This window comes from Ahaetulla prasina, chromosome 1 (genome assembly GCF_028640845.1).
Source record: "Ahaetulla prasina isolate Xishuangbanna chromosome 1, ASM2864084v1, whole genome shotgun sequence".
In the NCBI taxonomy this organism is placed as follows: Eukaryota; Metazoa; Chordata; class Lepidosauria; order Squamata; family Colubridae; genus Ahaetulla; species Ahaetulla prasina.
The window spans coordinates 26,802,943-26,822,750 of record NC_080539.1 but is presented as its reverse complement, the minus strand read 5'-3'; the positions used below and the strand labels follow the sequence as shown (position 1 = coordinate 26,822,750).

Sequence of the window (19,808 nt, the reverse complement as noted above, 5' to 3'; positions counted from 1 at the left end):
ACCAGTGTTTTTCAACCTTATCAGCTTTAAAATGTGTGGACTTCAACTTCCTCAGCCAGCCTTACTGGTGGGAGAATTCTGGGAGTTGAAGTTCATAGTTGCTCGAGTTGAGAAACAATGATCTAGACCAGGAGTGTCAAACTTGTGGCCTGCGGACTGGATGCATCAAATACTGGCCCTGCCCACGCCTGGTTTAGCGAAGGGGGGAAAAGTCACGATACATCCCGTGATGTCTCCATGACGGTGCAAGTTTGACACCCCTGATCTAGACAATATGGATGATCTGTGGAGCATTAGTTTAGCTTCACGTAGCCTTGCAGAAGCTAAAATTAACTTCCTCTAAATTACATGCTGGCTGGGATTATTTGCAGTGCATATTAACCCTTTCCCTTCACTCACTTAACCGTATCACTAGAGAAGATTTACACAAGATATCTTTTTTTGGCGACACACACACACACACACACACACCCCTCCAAATGTCTGCTTCTTGTTCAAACTCCTCACTTGGAACAAAATATTGACTTATGACATCTCTGTTACAATGATGCTTTCTTATTCTGACTTTTAAAGGTGACAATCGAGTTAATGAAATGCCAGGGTTGACTGCATTGCATACGCTTTTCCTGCGGGAGCACAACCGTCTGGCCACTGAGCTGAAGAGGCTGAACCCACAAATGAGTGGAGAAGAACTCTATCAGGAGTCCCGGAAAATCTTGGGAGCGATGATGCAGGTGTGGGATGAATAGTTCCATGACTCTTTTATATAAAACGAAAGCACAATTCAGTTTAAGTGGCTTAACCACTTTGGGCAGCCCAGAGAAACCAGTCCTACAGAGCAGGGTTGGGGAACTATGACCCCTTTGTGACCTGTGAACTTCAACACCCAGAATTCCTGAGCCAGCCAGGCTCCTCACGCTTTCAGTGTGAGTGATGGGCAGTGATGGCTAACCTTTTCTGGACTGAGTGCCGAAAGCGTTGGGCACGCATGCCCGAATGCACACAGGTGTGCCCGAGCCCCCAAAATGCAATGTGCACATAGCCCCGGTCATGCACCCCACCCCATGCATGCGTGCATGGTCGCCCTGCTTGCCCCCCACGCATGTGCACATGGCCCTCCTGCACGCACCCCACCTCCTGCGCATGCACGTGTGGGCCCCTGCCTGCACCCCCGCGCATGCGTGCACCCCCCCAGTATGCGTCCCGCCCCCACGCATTCATGGCAGAGACCCGAAAACCAGCTGGTTGGTGGGAGGCGCATGCACATGTATGGCACAGCTGAACTGGGGCGACAGCTTGTGTGCCCAAAGAGAGGGCATTGCGTGCCACCTCTGGCACGTGTGCCATAGGTTCACCATCAGGGCTATAGGGTAAGACCATTAGGGTGGAACACTGAATGACTTGAGCATTACACCTGCCCTCTAAATTTAGTTATTTATCTAAAGGAAGTTCTCGACTTACAATCGCAGTTGGAATCAGAATTTATGTTGCTAATAAGGTGTTAAATGACCTTTTCTGCTACCATTGTCAAGTAAATTACTGCAGTTGTTAAGTGACTCACATGATCGTTAAGCAAATGTTGACTTCCCCCATTGACTTGGCTTGTCAGAAGCTGGTGGGGAAGTTTGCAAATGGGGATCACATGACCCTGGGATGCTGCAATTATCATAAAGCAAAGCATCTCAGTTTGATCACGGATGCTGCAATGGTCGTAAGTGTGACAACCAATCATAAGTCACTTTTTTCAGTGAACTTTGAACCGTCACTAAACAAATGGTTATAAGTTGAGGACTACGTGTATTCATCTCTTAAATTTCTATCTCATCTTTCCCCTAGCAGCTCAAGATAACTTAAGTAATGCTCTCTCTGTGATGTGCTCCCTCCCCAACAACAACTCTGTACATACAGTACTCCATGGCCGGGGTCTCCAACCTTGGCAACTTTAAGCCTGTGGACTTCAACTCTCAGAATTCCCCAGCCAGCCAAGGTTGAAGACTCCTGCTCCATGGGTGGCCTTCAGCTTTGCTGGCTGGGGAATTCTGGGAGTTGAAGTCCACCAGGCTTAAAGTTGCCAAGGTTGAAGACCCCTGCTCTATGGATGGCCTTCAGCCGTCAAATGTTTGGCCTAACCTTAGGCCAAATGTAAAGATGTTCCCAAGCAGTCTTTCATTTAATGCATGCTTACCACTCTTTGTAAGTCTGAATGAGGCTTTCCCAGCTAACAAGTCTCTCTCCTAGGAATGGCTTTCCCCAAAGGAGTTACCAAAAAACAAAGCTTCAGTGTTACTAACTTAATAACTGCAGTGGTTCACTTAACAAGTTAGTAACACATTTGTTAAGAGAATCTGGCTTCCCCACTGACTTTGCTTGTTAGACAGTCACAAAAGGTCATCACATGAATAGAATAGAATAGATTTTTTTAATTGGCCAAGTGTGATTGGACACACAAGGAATTTGTCTTGGTGCATATGCTCTCAGTGTACATAAAGGAAAAGATACCTTCATCAAGGTACAACACTTAATGGTAGTCATAGGGTATAAATTTAACACTTAATGATACAACACAATGATAGTCATAGGGTACAAATAAGCAAAATCAGGAAACAATCAATATCATTGTAAATTGTAAGGATATAAGCAACAAAGTTACAGTCACACAGTCATATGTGGAAGGAGATGGGTGATAGGAACAATGAGAAGATTAATAGTAATGCAGACTTAATAACTAGTTTAACAGTGTTGAGGGAATTATTTGTTTAGCAGAGTGATGGCGTTCGAGAAAAAACTGTTCTTGTGTCTAGTTGTTCTGGTGTGCAGTGCTCTTTAACGTCATTTTGAGGGTAGGAGTTTAAACAGTTTATGTCCAGGATGCGAGGGGTCTGTAAATATTTTCACAGCCCTCTTTTTGACTCGTGCAGTATACAGGTCCTCAGTGGAAGGCAGGTTGGTAGCAATTGTTTTTTCTGCTGTTCTAATTATCCTCTGAAGTCTGTGTCTGTCTTGTTGGATTGCAGAACCAAACCAGACAGTTATAGAGGTGCAGATGACAGACTCAGTAATTCCTCTGTAGAACTGGATCAGCAGTTCCTTGGGCAGTTTGAGCTTTCTGAGTTGGCGCAAAAAGAACATTCTTTGTTGTGCTTTTTTGATGACGTTTTTGATGTTAGCTGTCCATTTTAGATCTTGCGATATGGTAGAACCTAGAAATTTGAAGGTCTCTACTGTTGATACTGTGTTGTCTAGTATTATAAGAGGTGGAAGTATGGAAGAATTTCTCCTAAAGTCTACCACCATTTCTACGGTTTTGGGTGTGTTCAGGTCCAGATTGTTCCGGTCACACCACAAGGCTAGTTGTTCAACCGCCCGTCTGTATGCAGATTCATCATTGTCTCGAATGAGCCTGATCACTGTTGTGTCATCTGTGAACTTCAGTAGTTTAACAGATAGATTGTTAGGGATGCAGTCATTGGTACACAGAGAGAAGGGAAGTGGGGAGAGCACACAGCCTTGAGTGGGTGGGGGCTGTGCTAATTGTACAGGTATCTGATGTGATTCTGCTTAGCTTCACCTTCTCCTTTCTGTTAGGAAGCTTATGATCCACTTACAAGTGTGTTCAGGTACCTGTAGCTGGTTTAGCTTAGTTAGCAGGGTGTCTGGAATGATGGTGTTGAATGCTAAACTAAAGTCTACAAAGAGGACCCTTGCATAGGTATTTGGAGATTCAAGATGTTGTAGGATGCAGTGCAGAGTCATATTAACGGCATCATCTGTTGATCTATTTGCTCGGTATGCAAATTGCAGGGGGTCTAACAGCGGATCCGTGATGGTTTTCAAGTAGGAAAGCACTAGCCTTTCAAAGGTTTTCATGACTACAGATGTTAAAGCAACTGGTCTGTAGTCATTCAATTCCTTGATGTTGGGTTTCTTCAGCACTGGGATGATAGTAGAGTGTTTGAAGCAAGAAGGAATGACCCCAGGACATTGCAACCATCATAAATATGAATCAGTTGCCAGGCATCTGAATTTTGATCACATGACCATGGGGATGCTGCAACTTTCAAGTGTGAAAAAAAGTTCATAAGTCACTTTTTTCAGTGCCATTGTAACTTCGAACGGTCACTAAACGTACAGTTGTAAGTCAAGGACTATCTGTATTCTGTCTTGTTGTAGGCCTGCAAAGAGATAGAAGCCAAATAAGTATATACAAAACATGTATATTTAAGAACAAACTTCATAGCATCATGTTGAGGAAGACTGGTCTTCTGCTTCTAATATTTGATAATTGTTAGCTTGAATTAATTGCTTTCTTCCAATAGGCCCATCACTCTTCTTTTTGTACTTTTGCTCCAGAAAATCACCTATACAGAATATATACCTGCCGTGCTGGGGGACACTAGTCCTCTGCCTCCTTACAGGGGCTACAATGACTCTGTGGATCCCCGAATTGCCAACGCCTTTACCATTGCTTTCCGTTTTGGGCATACTTTTGTGCGACCCACTGTGCGTCGCTTAGACAGCCGTTACCAGGTTCTGAATGAAGCACCCTTAGAAAATGAATTCTTTACTACATGGAAATTTATCTATCAAGGTAAGCCCCAGCAAGCGGCCAATTTTGGCTGATCTCAAACAATTAAGCTGAAATGGACCTGGTTAGTTCTTGGATCATACGATCTGGGAGTTCTCCTGAATACTCAGGTGCTGCTCGGAGTAGATGGTAGCTGTGTCCACAAGGGTCTTTGGTGTAGCTTTGTGTTCTGTGTTGGTTGTGTACATTCCTGGACTAAGAGGCCCAGCTCACAATAACTCATGCCTTAGTCATCTCTTGTTTGGATTATTACAACATGCTCTACATGGGGCTGCCCATGAAAAGTATGCAGGAGCTTAATCTGTGGCACAGACAATTGTGGATGTTAATTGTTTGGCATGTGAGACACAATTGCTTTGGGAGCTGCATTAGCTACTGATATACTTCTGGGTGAATTCAAGGTGTTAGTGGCTACCTTTAAAGCCTTTTATAACTTAAAACTGAATTATTTATTCTCTCCATTTGTGTCTAGTACCCAACTTGTTACATCCAACAGGAGTAGCATGCTCTGGGTGGGATTCAAAAAAATTTACTACTGGTTCTGTGGCGTGGCTGGGTGGGCATGGCTTGGTGGGTGTGGCAGGGAAGGATACTGTAAAATCTCCATTCCCTCCACACCCTACTAACCTGCTTTCTAGCTCTGTTCTCCCAGCCAATCAGCTGGGACTCGATCACCTGGGACTCGGGAGGCAGCCAATAGATTAGGGGCAGGGGCAGTCAGAGGCGATATTTGCCGGTTCTCCGAACTACTAAAAATTTCCACTACCGGTTTGCCAGAATGGTCAGAACCAGTTGAATACCACCTTTGTCTGAGTCCCATCCAGAGGAGTGTCCTCTGACCCAGAAACACAGCCTTTTCTGCCATTGTGCCGATCCTCTGGAGCAGACGTCTGCAAACTTGGCTCTTTTAAGATTTGTGGACTTCAACTCCCTGAGTTCCTCAGCCAGCAAAGCTGGGAGCTTCAACTCCGAGAGTTGAAGTCCATAAGTCTTAAAAGAGCCAAGTTTGCAGACCCCTGCTGTGGAGTATCACCCCCCGTGAGATTAGACTTGCCCTGATTCTGCTGGTCTTTCATCAGACATTAAAAGCTTGGCTTTGCCATCTAGCCCGGTGCCCCGGCAGTATGGGGGAATTGGGTTCATGGTTTATTTGAATATGGGATGTTGTAAATGTTCTCAGCTGCTCTTTCATGCTATTAATCTTGTTTTTCAAACTTTTACTGTTTATTTTGTTGTTATTTTTGTTAACTACCCATAGTCACATCTATGAGAAGGGTGGACATATAAATCAATAAATCAATCTTCTAAGCAATGTTTAAACTTAAATAAGATTAAAAAAAATAACTGGGAATAATAAAGAGGTCTCTGCTTCAATGCATCTACACAAAACATGTATGAAAATTTGACTGAGTCTTGACTGATAGCTAAATCAGCTGGTCTAGCTATCAAAATCTAACTATAGCTTCCTCCTCATCTCAGTTTCACACCACAATAAGGACAGCATTTAGTGCAGTGGTTCTCAACCTTTATAGTGCTGCGACCCCTTTAATACAATTCCCCACAATGTGGTGACCCCAACCATAAAATTATTTTCGTTTTGAATTTATCGCGCCTGAAGCCATATTGGCTAGCGATCTGAACTGCTTGCGATTGCCTTGAGGACGGAGGCATTAAAGCGGAGACTCTCCCCTATTAAGTTTATCGCGCCTGAAGCCAGATTAGGCTAGCGATTGGGAGTGATTGCAGCTGGCTTGAGAGGGAGACATCAGAGCAAAGATTTCTCTCTTTTTTAATTCATCGTGCCTGAAGCCGAATTCGGCTAGCGATTTGAAGAGCCTGCAGCTGGCATGTGGAGTCAATCATTGGAGCGCGATTCTTCAACTCGCAAGTATACTTCCCATATTTCCGATGGTCTTTGGCGACCCCTGGCAAATCATCATTCGACCCCCAACGGGGTCCCGACCCACAGGTTGAGAACCGCTGATTTAGTGGGTGTTTCCCACTATCCAGTAATGTTTAATGGGAGAAGTAAGAAATCCAGGAGAATCCACTAATTTTTGTCCTTAGTATGCCCTGTCATCATAAATCAGCAAACTATTGAGTTTTCTGCTGGCTGAAGAACTGTCAGGAGGATTTTTCAACTCAGCTGTGAAGACCTCTAAGGCTACCCACTCAATTGCTGAGATTTCTCATCACGTTTGGTTGATATCTACAGATGGACATTGTTTTTGAAAGTTATTTCTTCTCTCTTCTAGGAGGCATAGATCCCGTTCTACGAGGCCAAATAGGTACACCAGCCAAACTGGTGAGACAAGATCAGTTAGTAGTAGAGGGTCTCCGAGACCGACTCTTCCAAGAACCTTCAAAACCTGGATTGGATTTGCCATCATTGAACATGCAGCGTGGCCGAGATCACGGTCTACCAGGTAACAAGAGTAACAATAAAAATAATAATAACAGTAACAATATCAGAGTTGGAAGGGACCTTGGAGGTCGTCCAACCCCCTGCCCAGGCAGGAAACCCTACACCATTTCAGACAAATGGTTATCCAACATTTTCTTAAAAATTTCCAGTGTTGGAGCATTTACAACTTCTGCAGGCAAGTTGTTCCACTTATTGATTGTTCTAACTGTCAGGAAATTTCTCCTTAGTTCTAAGTTGCATCTCTCCTTGATTAGTTTCCACCTCAGGTGCTTTGGAGAATAGTTTGACTCCCTCTTCTTTGTGGCAGCCCCTGAGATATTGGAACACTGCTATCATGTCTCCCGTAGTCCTTCTTTTCATTAAACTAAGCATACCGAGTTCCTGCAACCGTTCTTCATATGTTTTAGCCTCCAGCCCCTAATCATCTTTGTTGCTCTTCTCTGCACTCTTTCTAGCGTCTCAGCATCTTTTTTACATCGTGGGGACCAAAACTGAATGCAATATTCCAAGTGTGGCCTTACCAAGGCATTATAAAGTAGTTGTCAGACTACCTCTGATTATAGCTAAGAAAGAAAACACCTTGACTTCATTTGAATTAAAGACAAGTACTTTTACTAGCTACAGTCATGATGGCAGCGTATAAAGTTGGATCTGAGACAGAATAAGGCTAACACATCATATCCCCCCCAATTGTCCCTCCTCCTTCAGGAGGTCAGGCTGGTCTGGTCCAATGCCAACTCCTTCTCGGCCCCTCGTGGTAATCTTCTTCCACAGGTCTCTAGTTGTCAGTCATTCGAGGAATGCAGTTTCAGTTGGGAAAAACCCGCGTTATTCATCCTCAGCCGTTAATCCCCCCCCCACAAGGTTATGTCAGCCGACACTCATAATAGGCTCCCTTCCCCTACCCTGTACAGTGATATGATACATCTGATTCCTATAATTGTTAGATAATACAGCATAAACATTTCACATTCTATCTACTGCTATAAACTATTCAAAAGTATACGAAGATTAGAGCGGAGGCTGACAGTAGTATTAACACTTCATGTGTTCTTGATTCTATCCCTCTGTTTATTCAGCCCAGACCTGTGTTGGCTTTTTTGGCTGCTGCTGCACACTGCTGGCTCATATCTAAATGGTTGTCTAATAGGACTCCAAGATCCCTCTCACAGTTACTACTATTGAGCAAGGTACCACATATCCGGTACCTGTGCATTTTGGGTTTTTTTGCCTAAATGTAGAACCTTACTTTTTTCACTGTTGAATTTCATTTTGTTAGATAGCGCCCAATGTTCAAGTCTGTCAAGATCCTTCTGTATCTTGAGCCTATCTTCTGGAGTGTTGGCTATTCCTGCCAGCTTGGTGTCATCTGAAAATTTGATGAGTTCCCCATCTATCCCCTTGTCCAAGTTATCGATGAAGAGTGTTCCCATTTTGCAGGAAACATCAGAGATTATGGATTGCTGTAGGGGGTGAAATCTAAATTTTTTTGCTACCTGTTCTGTGGGTGTGGCTTGGTGGGTGAGTGTGTCCTGTGATTGAGTGGGTGTGGCCAACTCAATGTCACTCACAGCCATGCCCACTCAGTCACAACCCCCCCACCAAGCCACGCCCACAGAACCCAGTAGGGAAAAAAAATTTCTATTCTGCCTTTTCCCTTTGCCTCGCCACCTGTTCTCCCTTCACCTACGCCCCGGAGCCGCCACCTGCCTCAACGGGGTTGGGGAATGCACCATTTCCCAACTCTGGCCTTTCTCCGGAGCTGCCGCCCACTCACCGCCCGCTCGCTGCCTGCTCGCCCTTCACCTTTGATCAGGGGCTGGGGCCCTGGAGTTGCCCCCTGCTCGCCGCTTCCTCAACCGGGTCGGGGAATGCACCATTCCCCGACACCAGCCTTGTCCTGGAGCCGCCGCCCACTCTTCCTTCATCACGCAGCATATACTTACTTTCCTCCAGCAGCTGGCTGCCAGGAAAGCAAGCGTCCAAAAGTTACCAGAGTTGCTCTCCCTGAATATGCTGCCTTGTTCAATGCGCCAGCTGCGCAAGCGCACACCCAACCTGCCGCTGATAAATAAATGAAATAAACGGTGTGCGCTTGCGCTGCCGGTGCATGGAAGAAGCAGCAATGGCGGCGGCATATTCAAGGAGAGGGACTCCAGTAACTTTTGGATGCTTGCATGGAATGGCAGCCAGCTGCTGGAAGAAAGTAAGTATACGCTGCGTGGCGAAGAAAAAGCGGGCGGCGGCTCCAGGACAAGGCTGGTGTCGGGGAATGGTGCATTCCCCGACCCGGTTGAGGCAGGCGGCGAGCAGGGGGTGGCTCCGGGGTCTCAGGGGAATGAGCCCTGGGCCCTGACCAAAGGCAAAGGGCAAACAGGCGGCTAGCGGGCAGCAAGTAGGTGAAGGAAGAGCGGGTGGCGGCTCCGGGGAAAGGCCGGAGTCAGGGAATGGTGCATTCCCTGACCCGGTTGGGGCAGGCAGCGGCTCCGGGGCCTCGGGGAATGGGCCCCGGCCCCTGACCTAAGGGCGAGCAGGTGGCGAGCTGCCTTCCCGGTGTTCCGGTGTCCAGCTTGCGAAGGCTGGACTGCGGGCCGTGGACTGGTTCAGGGGCATGGCCAGCCAGCGATTGCTACCAGATCGGCGAACCAGAACCAAACTCTGCTACCTACTCGCCAGAACCGGTTCGATCCGGTAGCATTTCACCCCTGGATTGCTGCCATATAGCCAAAAATGATGTAGAAAATTACAGCTCAGCCTTAAAAATGTTTTGAGATTGCAACATAGAATGATACTAGAGAGAACATCATTTTTCAAATGAGCAGAACTTTTGACCACTATTCTTGTTCTATAGGTTATCATGCCTGGAGACAATTATGTGGCCTCTCACAACCTCGCAATGAAAATGAACTGGCCAGGGTCCTCCAGAATCCTCAAGTGGCCAGGAAGTTCATTCAACATTATGGGACACCCAAGAACATTGACCTCTGGGTTGGGGCAGTGTCTGAGCCCCTCCTCCGGAATTCCAGAGTTGGGCCTCTACTGGCATGTATCTTTCGGAAACAGTTCCAAAACCTTCGGGATGGGGACAGGTGAGCGCATGAAACCTGCTATTTTATTGTGGCCGCTTGATCTACTACATAGCAAATGAACCCACATTTGTTTCACTACAGAAAAGAAAAATAGAAAGTTGTGCTGCTACTCAGAGATAGAAGACACACTTTGAATGAATAAGGTTCAGTTCCCAGCATTCCCAAACACTATATTAACCTGGAAGGAAAATGATCCCTTTAAAAATTGATATATACAATAAACACAGACAAAAATCTGTTTTGCTCAGTTTCCCATCATATCAACTTAGAGTTACCAACTCCATCTGAAACCATCCCTGGAGTTCACCCCACCCTGTAGCCCCCCCCCCCAGTAAATAATTACTGATTATAACTAATGTAAATATTTAAAAAGAGAAATAGAATCATAGGGCTGGGAGGGACCTTGGAGTTTTCTAGTCCAACCTCCTATTCAAAGTAGTTTTGTGTCTGTGGAGATTCTCATTCATCCAGGTCATAAGGCTCCTACGTCCCAAATGTGCCTTTTCAAAAGGCAACTGGGCTTTGTTTTTCCTTGAAGAAGTTTCATTTCCCATTCAAGAAGCTTCTTCAGTTCTGACTCAGTTAGAACTGAAGAACCTTCTTGAATGAGAAGCAAAACGTCTTCCAAGCAGAAATAAAGTCCAGTTTGCATTTTGAAAAAGTACCTGTGGAATGTTAGGAGCCTTATACCAGCTAGTCAAATGGCTGTCCAGTCTATTTTTGAAAATCTCCAGTGTGGGAGCACCCACAAGCCCAGGAGGCAAGCGATACAATAGGTAAGGGGAATAATTAACTTTAAAAATGAAGGGTAGGAAAAAGGAGGCGAGAATAAAACTGCATAGGGATGAGGTGAATGAAAAGGATATGAGAAGAAAAGAAAAACAGCACGGAATCTATTGAAATATTTCAGAAAGAGTAAAATCAGGGGTCTCCTCAGGATTGGTTTAAAAAAAAAAATCAAAATGGTAGCCGTAATGCTGCAATCAAAACTCCAACCTATTTTATGTACATCAGACATAAAAAAATAATTTGACATTTCAATCATATCATTGTCGTTACCAACTTAACTCTTTGATCATACCTTGTGGACAAAAAAATTCACCAGGCAAACAATTCTCCCAGGGGAAAGCTAATCTTCACAGCAACTTTTAGAGGTGTTCATGCTTTTGTCCACAACATGCATCTATACTTGTTTACGTTTCTTGTTCATTCTTTTGTTTTCAACAGACTGTTGAGTAATTACCACAGCTGATAATTATTTGAGGGGAAAAAACTAATTTTCCTTTTAAGTAAATAAAATAGATTTTAAATGTTGGGAAGTCATTGCTTATCGGGTTCTACTATATAGGGAAAAGTGAACAAATGATTCTAAACACCTTGCATGTTACAAATAAAATAGCAGTAAAACTGGGAAATTTTCAAAAATTTGGGAAGACATTGCTGATCAAAATCTACCATACATATTTTCTTGGGGGGGAAAAAAGGTCAACCCTGAAAAAGGGGCAAATCTGAATAAACTTCTGAAAAATAAATAATTGTAATTGTTTACATTTATAAACTTGCTTTGCCAAGCAAAATTCAAGAGCAAAGCCAATTTTTTTAACTCAACTTCTAATAAAAATATTTAAAATCAAATGTTATATATCAATTTATTTTTAAGACTAATTTTAAATGGCTTATTAAAGGGGGGGAAATCCATCTTTTAAAGACTGCATTAAGTAATTCCATTCGTGTGTTAAAAGTTAAATGACCAATATTAAGAACAAACAGATTTTTGAAAAATAAGTTTAAAGGACAAATTTTCTGAAATAAAGGACTGTCGTCTGAAATAACAGGCACTTTAATGGCTTCGGCAATGGATGGGAAATAATCAACGAGAAAACCAGCCTAGAATTAAGGAGAGGTTTTCTGACAGAACAATTAACCAGTGGAATGGATTATGGATGATCCAACACTGAAAGTTTTTAAGAAGAGATTGGTCAACCATTTGTCTGAAATAGTATAGGGTATCTGCCAGAGCAGGGGATTGGACAAAGGCCCCCTAGATCCATTCCAACTCTTTTATTCCATACTGCTTCATTCCAGCAAGAAAGTTTCTGTAAATTTATTTATTTATTTATTTATTTATTTATTAGATTTTTATACCGCCCTTCTCCCGAAGGACTCAGGGCGGTGTACAGCCAAAAAGATAAAAACTCAGAATATATACAATTAAAACAAAAAATTTAAAACAGAGCATATTAGAAAAAGGCTGACATTAAAAATTTAAAAATTAAAAAAATTAAAAAAATTAAAAAATTAAAAAACCCTAACACAATAAAACCCCAATTAAAATTAATAAAACTATTAAGCCAGTCCCGCTTGGATAAATAAATGCGTTTTCAGCTCACGGTGAAAAGTCCGAAGATCAGGCACTTGGCGTAAACCAGGGGGAAGTTCGTTCCAGAGCGTAGGAGCTCCAACAGAGAAGGCCCTGCCCCTGGGGGCCGCCAGCCGACATTGTTTGGCGGACGGCACCCTGAGAAGACCCTCTCTGTGTGAGCGTACGGGTCGGTGGGAGGCATAAGGTAACAGCAGGCGGTCCCGTAAGTACCCGGGTCCTAAGCCATGGAGCGCTTTAAAGGTGGTAACCAAAATCTTGAAGCGCACCCGAAAGACTACAGGAGAATTTGGGAAGCTGCTCTTCATGTGACAATTTTTCTGGGTTTTTTTTCCCCTCAGGTTCTGGTGGGAGAACCCTGGCGTGTTCACTCCAGCCCAGCGACAGGCTCTTAGCCAAGCCACATTGCCACGCATGATTTGTGACAATACCTACATCCGCGAGGTACCTCGGTTCGTTTTCCGAGCCAACCGGTATCCACGTAATTTTGTCAACTGCAATAGCTTCCCAAGATTCAGCCTCTTTCCATGGAAAAAGCCTCCTAAAATAGATCAGTGAAGGTAAGATGCATTTGGTTTCTGACGCAACTATGCAATCTTTAAATTTGCATTTATGAGCTTTTCCCTGGAATGTCACTTAGCAGTTATAAAACAATATTCTCCAGAAGAGAATACTACGCCATTATTAGAATTAGAACTATATTATTAGAACTACATTATTAGAACTACATTATTAGAATTAGAACTACGCTGCCTTCAGTCTTACCTAAGCGTAGTACACAAAATTATCTGCTACAACGTCCTACCTGTCAATAACTACTTCAGCTTCAACTGCAACAATACAAGAGCACACAACAGATACAAACTCATGGTAAACTGCTCCAAACTCAATTGCAGAAAATACGACTTCAGCAACAGAGTTGTCAACGCCTGGAATGCACTGCCTGACTCTCTGGTTTCATCCCCAAACCCCCATAACTTTAACCTTAGACTGTCTATTGTTGACCTCACCTAAGTCCCAAGTCCTAAGTCCTAAGAGGTCTGTAAGGGGCGTGCATAAGCACACCCGCATGCCTACTATCCCTGTCCTGCTGTCCCCATTTATTCGTATCCATTTCCTGTATTCATAATCATGTTTATACTTATATCTATTATCTTATACATGCTTGACAAATAAATAAAAAAATAAAAAAGAGAATGCAAACATATGCGCATGCATGTGTATGAGTGAGTATCAGGGGTGAAATCCAGCAAGTTCTGACAGGTTCTAGAGAACCGGTAGCAAAAATTTTGAGCAGTTCAGAGAACTGGCAAATACCACCTCTGGCTGGCCCCAGAGCGGGGTGGGAATGGAGATTTGGCAGTATCATTCCCCTGGAATGGGGTAGGAATGGAGATTTGGCAGTATCCTTCCCCTGCCACGCCCACAAACCATGCCCACCAAGCCACATCACGCCCACCAAGCCACGCCCACAGAAACCGATAGTAAAAAAAAATGGATTTCACCACTGGTGAGTATTTCACAGAGGGTATGTGCAGTCTTTTCTGAGCCCTCTCCTCCCCCACCATAACTATTCCCAGTGCTTCATCCTCTGTCACCTCTCTCAATATTTTTCAACCTCAGCAATTTTATGTGTGGATTTCAGTTCCAAGAATTCCCCAACCAGCAAGTTTCCTGGCTAGGGAATTCTGGGAGTTGAAGTCTACACATTGTAAAGTTGCTTAGGTTGAGAAACATTTCCCTTGCTTTCTCTGAGATCAGGGTAGTGGGAGGGAAAGCTCATGCAACAATAGAAATAGCTGGCACTGCAAAGGAAAAGGCAAGCAAGTAGAGCCATCATATGTGTGCATGCATACACACACACACACACACACACACACACAACCTGATTTCATACAACTTGCTAAACACAACAGCTGTTTCCAAAATATGCTGATATCAAACAAACAAATAACCCTAATAAAATTTAATGTGGTTTTCAGTTCATTTTGAACTATGAGCCAACCAATCCAAATTAGTCTTGTCTAGCATGATGCACACATCCAGCTCATACATCTGGTACAATATGCGATACTGGAAATCCCCAGTGACATGCCAATCTTGTTCAGAGATTCCAAGGATTGAAACCTGAGGCTCCCCTGTACTGTAATATGGACTACTCTAAGTGCATCCGATTCCTTGAGAAGATCCAGGAAGAATCTTAAGATTGTTGGATGAACAGGCACAAAAACACAAAAAATTGAAGCCTGGGAAATGGGCACCTAGTCAGTCAATAGAAATTAGAAAGGCTGATTTACCGTCAGCTTTTCAACTTTAACAGATTAACAGAGTTGGAAGGGACCTTGTTGACCATCTAGTCTAAACCCCGCCCCCCATGCTCCAGCAGAAGACCCCCACACCATTTCTGACAGATGCAGTCCAGTCTCTTCTTGAAAGCGTCCAGTGATGAAGCTTCCACAATTTCCGAAGGCAACTTCTGTTCCATTGGTTGATTGTCCTTATTGTCAGAAAATTCCTCTTTATTTCTAGGTTGAATCTCTCCTTAATCCATTTCCATTCATTATTCCTTGTCTGGCCTTCTTGTCTGGCCTACTTAGGAGGCAAGAGCTTGGCAGCACAAGGAAACAACAGCCAGCCATCACATCCCAATCAACATTTAAAAAGCCACATAGAACAGGCATCACATAAATACCACATACAGAATAGCACAAAGCACAAAGAGACTGGGTTAGTTTTTTAAGTCTATGGGTTTTTAATGGGTTTTTATTTTAAATTTTTAATTGTGGCCAATTTAATAAGTTTTTTAATTGTATTTTAATTGTATTTATTGTGTATTGTGTATTTTTTACCTGGCTGTGAACCGCCCTGAGTCCTTCGGGAGAAGGGTGGTATACAAATTTAAATAATAAATAAATAAATAAATAAATAAGAAATTCCCTGAAGATGGATTGGAATTCCTGGAAGCAGGAATCCAAAATCTTGGAAATATAAACCTCCAGTCTGAGTGACCAACCAAGATTTGATCCTGCACTCTTAAATAACATTTTTATGGATCATCTTTTTCCCTAATGCTGATCTTAAGCAGCCTCTATCTGGGTTTTTGCAATCACTATAGACTGATGAAAAAAGGAAGGTAGTTTGCTGGATCCCCAATTGGGTCATTGGGTGGGGGGAGGGGGAGATGGGAAAAGCCTATTTTGTTAGAAGTCACCTTTTAATGTGCTGTTGGGGTTGGTACCAAGTGCAGGTTCGGTGCCCTGCTCCTAAACCAACCTCAAATTCATTACTGTGCACAATTTTTTAAAAGGAAAATTAACAAGAATTCTATCTTACTCTCTTCATCCTCCCTCACTTAGAAATCCTCTTCTGCAGAGGATAGGTTTATTTAGTTTACCCTATTAGAGCACCATTGTCGTTTTGCTCTGCAAGCAGCAATTCAATTTTGCCAGTTCCTATTTCATTTGATGAAGCAGAATAATTTTCAACATTTCATTTAAAGAAAAGAGAATGTTGGTGAAATACAATGGACAGAGTGGGCTGGAAGGCATGTCAGAGTAGCTATTGGTCTTATCACGCTTGGTTGTTTTGTTCCTATAATAGGTTCATAATTATTTTTCTGATTTTTTTTCTCTCTTTCCTCTATAGAAGAACATCCCAGCAAGTTCTGACAGCAACCTGGAATTTCTGTTTTTGAGAAAGCGTTCTTTAACCTGCTTTAGCTGTTTCCCCTCGCTGCCATTGCCTATGTTTAATCTGGCGCAATGAGAAAGGAATGCCAAATTAAAATAGCCGCTTTGTGACGTTCAAGATGTCCACTTTTTCAAATCATACAAGGCAATCAAATTATAGAAGGTTCTTTATTTGTGGGGTGCATGAAATACTGTTGCAATTCCCTTCTTGAGACAGAATAGAACAGAATTTGTAGAATGTACAACTTTGTTATTTACCCCAGGTCAGACAAAGATGCTAGCAGTAGTGAAAGGAAAGGCTCTGCGCAGATACTGTAATCCCCTGCATTTAAAAAAAATGCTTGAAATTTTCCCCATGAAACTTTAGAATTTAACATGTTGTGAGCTGATGCACTTCACTTTTTGTCCAACGTATCCAAAAATATATGCTCATTTGCACATTTCTAATCCAGAAAACTTGAATCTGGAGAGAAATGAGGATGGATGTATACTTATTTTGCTTTAGAGAGCTTTATTTCACAGAAAACCAGAATAATAAACCAGACAATATTATGCCACATAAAACAGCAGCCTATAGGCACAGTTATCATTTTATATTTCTGAATTGAAAAAGTATTGACACAGCTCTTTGTATCCATTCATTTTTATTAATGATGTGATCCTTTCAACATTTATTTATTATGTGATCCTTTGCTTTAAAAAGATCTTTCTCCCAGCTATGCTTAAGCAATTATTAGAATACAAAACTGATTTTAAGCAACAGGTTGTTAATCCATATACATTATATACACACACCCACACCCAAAGTTTAGCACCCAGACAGTGCTAAGATGCCCAACTAATGCCAGTTCTTTGTGTACGTAACTGTAGAGAAGTGTTTGAATCCAGCTTCGTGTCTCTAAATTTTTCAGAGCCCTGTTAAAAAGCTAATTCTAAAGAGAATGAAAATGTCTACTCCTGATTCAGATTGTTCTTAAAGGGTCAAAGTTAACACAATGCATCTGATCCAAAGTTTGTTTTTATTGTTGGCTAACAAAATAGCTTTGTGGCGCAGAAGCTCAAGATAGTGATTAGATTACTGGAATGCCCTTTACATGGTGCTACCATTGAAGACTACTCAAAAACGGCTGTTGTTGCAAAATGAAGTAGCCTGTTTGTTGGCAGATGAAAGCCACTATTCACACATAACATACTGATTCTGCAATAGTTCCCAATAGGTTCTGGCTACAAATCAAAGTGCTAGTTTTGGTCTGAAGAACCCTATAGGATGTAGCATGTATTTCAGATTGAATCAACTTGTCCAGTACAAACTTAGTTATGTTGAAAGTTCCTCTCCTGTGGGAAAGTTGATGGACAACAGCATAACAGTGCTCAGTTATGGTACCAACTCTCCACAAGAGTCTCCCAACAGGACATCCTTGGGGGAGGAGGTCAAAAAAGTCAAGAGGACACTTACAACTGTGTGGTCAAAACCTCACCCTTTTCTTACATATTTTATTTATTTAACTTCCTGCCTCTATAACTTTTACAAATAACTCAAGGTGGTGAACATATTCAACACACTTTCTCCTCCTATTTTGCCCACAACAACATCCTTGTGAGGTGAGTTGGGCTGAGAATTTTGCACACTTGATGTATTAAAAAAGATACAGGGCTTTGACTGCATGGTTATCCTGACCTTTTTCCCTCCCCTCCTCCCCCACCCAATGAATGCTCCCATCTGGAAATACTCAGTACAACTGTTCCAAATGTTTTTCACTTGAGGAAAATGCAGGAGCTGGGGAAGTGAGTCAGGATCCTAACAAATTAGGATTAGATTAGGGGACTGGAGGCTAAAACATATGAAGAACGGTTGCAGGAACTCTGTATGCCTAGTTTAATGAAAAGAAGGACTAGGGGAGACATGATAGCAGTGTTCCAATATCTCAGGGGTTGCCACAAAGAAGAGGGAGTCAAACTATTCTCCAAAGCACCTGAGGGTAGAACAAGAAGCAATGGGTAGAAACTAATCAAGGAAAGAAGCAACTTAGAACTAAGGAAAAATTTCCTGACGGTTAGAATAGAATAGAATAGAATAGAATAGAATAGAATAGAATAGAATAGAATAGAATAGAATAGAATAGAATAGAATAGAATTTTTATTGGCCAAGTGTGATTGGACACACAAGGAATTTGTCTTGGTGCATATGCTCTCAGTGTACATAAAAGAAAAAATACGTTCATCAAGGTACAACATTTACAACACAATTGATGGTCAATATATCAATATAAATCATAAGGATTGCCAGCAACAAGTTATAGTCATACAGTCATAAATGGAAAGAGATTGGTGATGAGAAAATTAATAGTAGTGCAGATTCAGTAAATAGTTTGACAGTGTTGATGGAATTATTTGTTTAGCAGAGTGATGGCCTTCGGGGAAAAACTGTTCTTGTGTCTAGTTGTTCTGGGGTGCAGTGCTCTATAGCGTCGTTTTGAGGGTAGGAGTTGAAACAGTTTATGTCCAGGATGCGAGGATCTGTAAATATTTTCACGGCCCTCTTCTTGATTCGTGCAGTATACAGGTCCTCAATGGAAGGCAGATTGGTAGCAATTATTTTTTCTGCAGTTCTAATTATCCTCTGAAGTCTGTGTTTTTCTTGTTGAGTTGCAGAACCGAACCAGACAGTTATGGAGGTGCAAATGACAGACTCAATAATTCCTCTGTAGAACTGAATCAGCAGCTCCTTGGGCAGTTTGAGCTTACTGAGTTGGCGTAGAAAGAACATTCTTTGCTGTCCTTTTTTAATGATGTTTTTGATGTTAGCTGTCCATTTTAGATCTTGCGATATAATAGAACCTAGAAATTTGAAGGTTTCTACTGTTGATACTGTGTTGTCTAGTACTGTTGAGAGGTGGAAGTATGGAAGGGTTTCTCCTAAAGTCTACCACCATTTCTACGGTTTTGAGTGTGTTCAGTTCCAGATTGTTTTGGTTGCACCACAAGGCTAGTCGTTCGACCTCTTGTCTATATGCAGATTCGTCATTGTCTCGAATGAGACCAATCACTGTTGTGTCATCTGCGAACTTCAGTAGCTTAACAGATGGATCATTGGAGATGCTGTCATTGGTATACAGAGAGAAGAGAAGTGGGGAGAGCACACAGCCTTGGGGGGGCCCTGTGCTAATTGTACAGATATTTGATGTGATCTTGCTTAGCTTCACCTGCTGCTTCCTGTTTGTTAGGAAGCTTGTGATCCACTTACAAGTCTGTACCTGTAGCTGGTTTAGCTTAGTTAGAAGAATGTCTGGAATGATGGTATTGAATGCTGAACTAAAGTCTACAAAAAGGACCCTTGCATAGGTCTTTGGAGACTCAAGATGCTGTAGGATGTAGTGCAGAGCCATATTAACAGCATCATCTGTTGATCTGTTTGCTCTGTATGCAAATTGCAAGGGGTCTAACAGCGGATCCGTGATGGTTTTCAAGTAGGAAAGCACTAGCCTTTCAAAGGTTTTCATGACTACAGATGTTAGAGCAACTGGTCTGTAGTCATTCAGTTCCTTGATGATGGGCTTCTTCGGCACTGGGATGATGGTAGAGCATTTGAAGCAAGAAGGAACATAACACATCTCTAGTGATTTATTGAAAAGATGGGTG

At 42.5% G+C, this 19,808-nt stretch overlaps 1 protein-coding gene across 1 annotated transcript in view; it reads left to right on the top strand.

Annotated features, from left to right (window-relative positions):
• The window catches only part of LOC131188884 (myeloperoxidase-like), a 34,902-nt gene extending 18,616 nt beyond the window's left edge, over nt 1–16,286 (top strand). The window contains exons 9-14 of the mRNA XM_058164520.1: nt 574–734; nt 4,351–4,588; nt 6,841–7,011; nt 9,862–10,099; nt 12,821–13,039; nt 16,125–16,286. Of these exons, the coding sequence (XP_058020503.1) occupies nt 574–734; nt 4,351–4,588; nt 6,841–7,011; nt 9,862–10,099; nt 12,821–13,037 (1,025 nt within the window). The 3' untranslated portion in view covers nt 13,038–13,039; nt 16,125–16,286. The remainder of the gene's footprint in view (nt 1–573; nt 735–4,350; nt 4,589–6,840; nt 7,012–9,861; nt 10,100–12,820; nt 13,040–16,124) is intronic.
• The last annotated feature ends 3,522 nt before the right edge of the window (nt 16,287–19,808 follow it).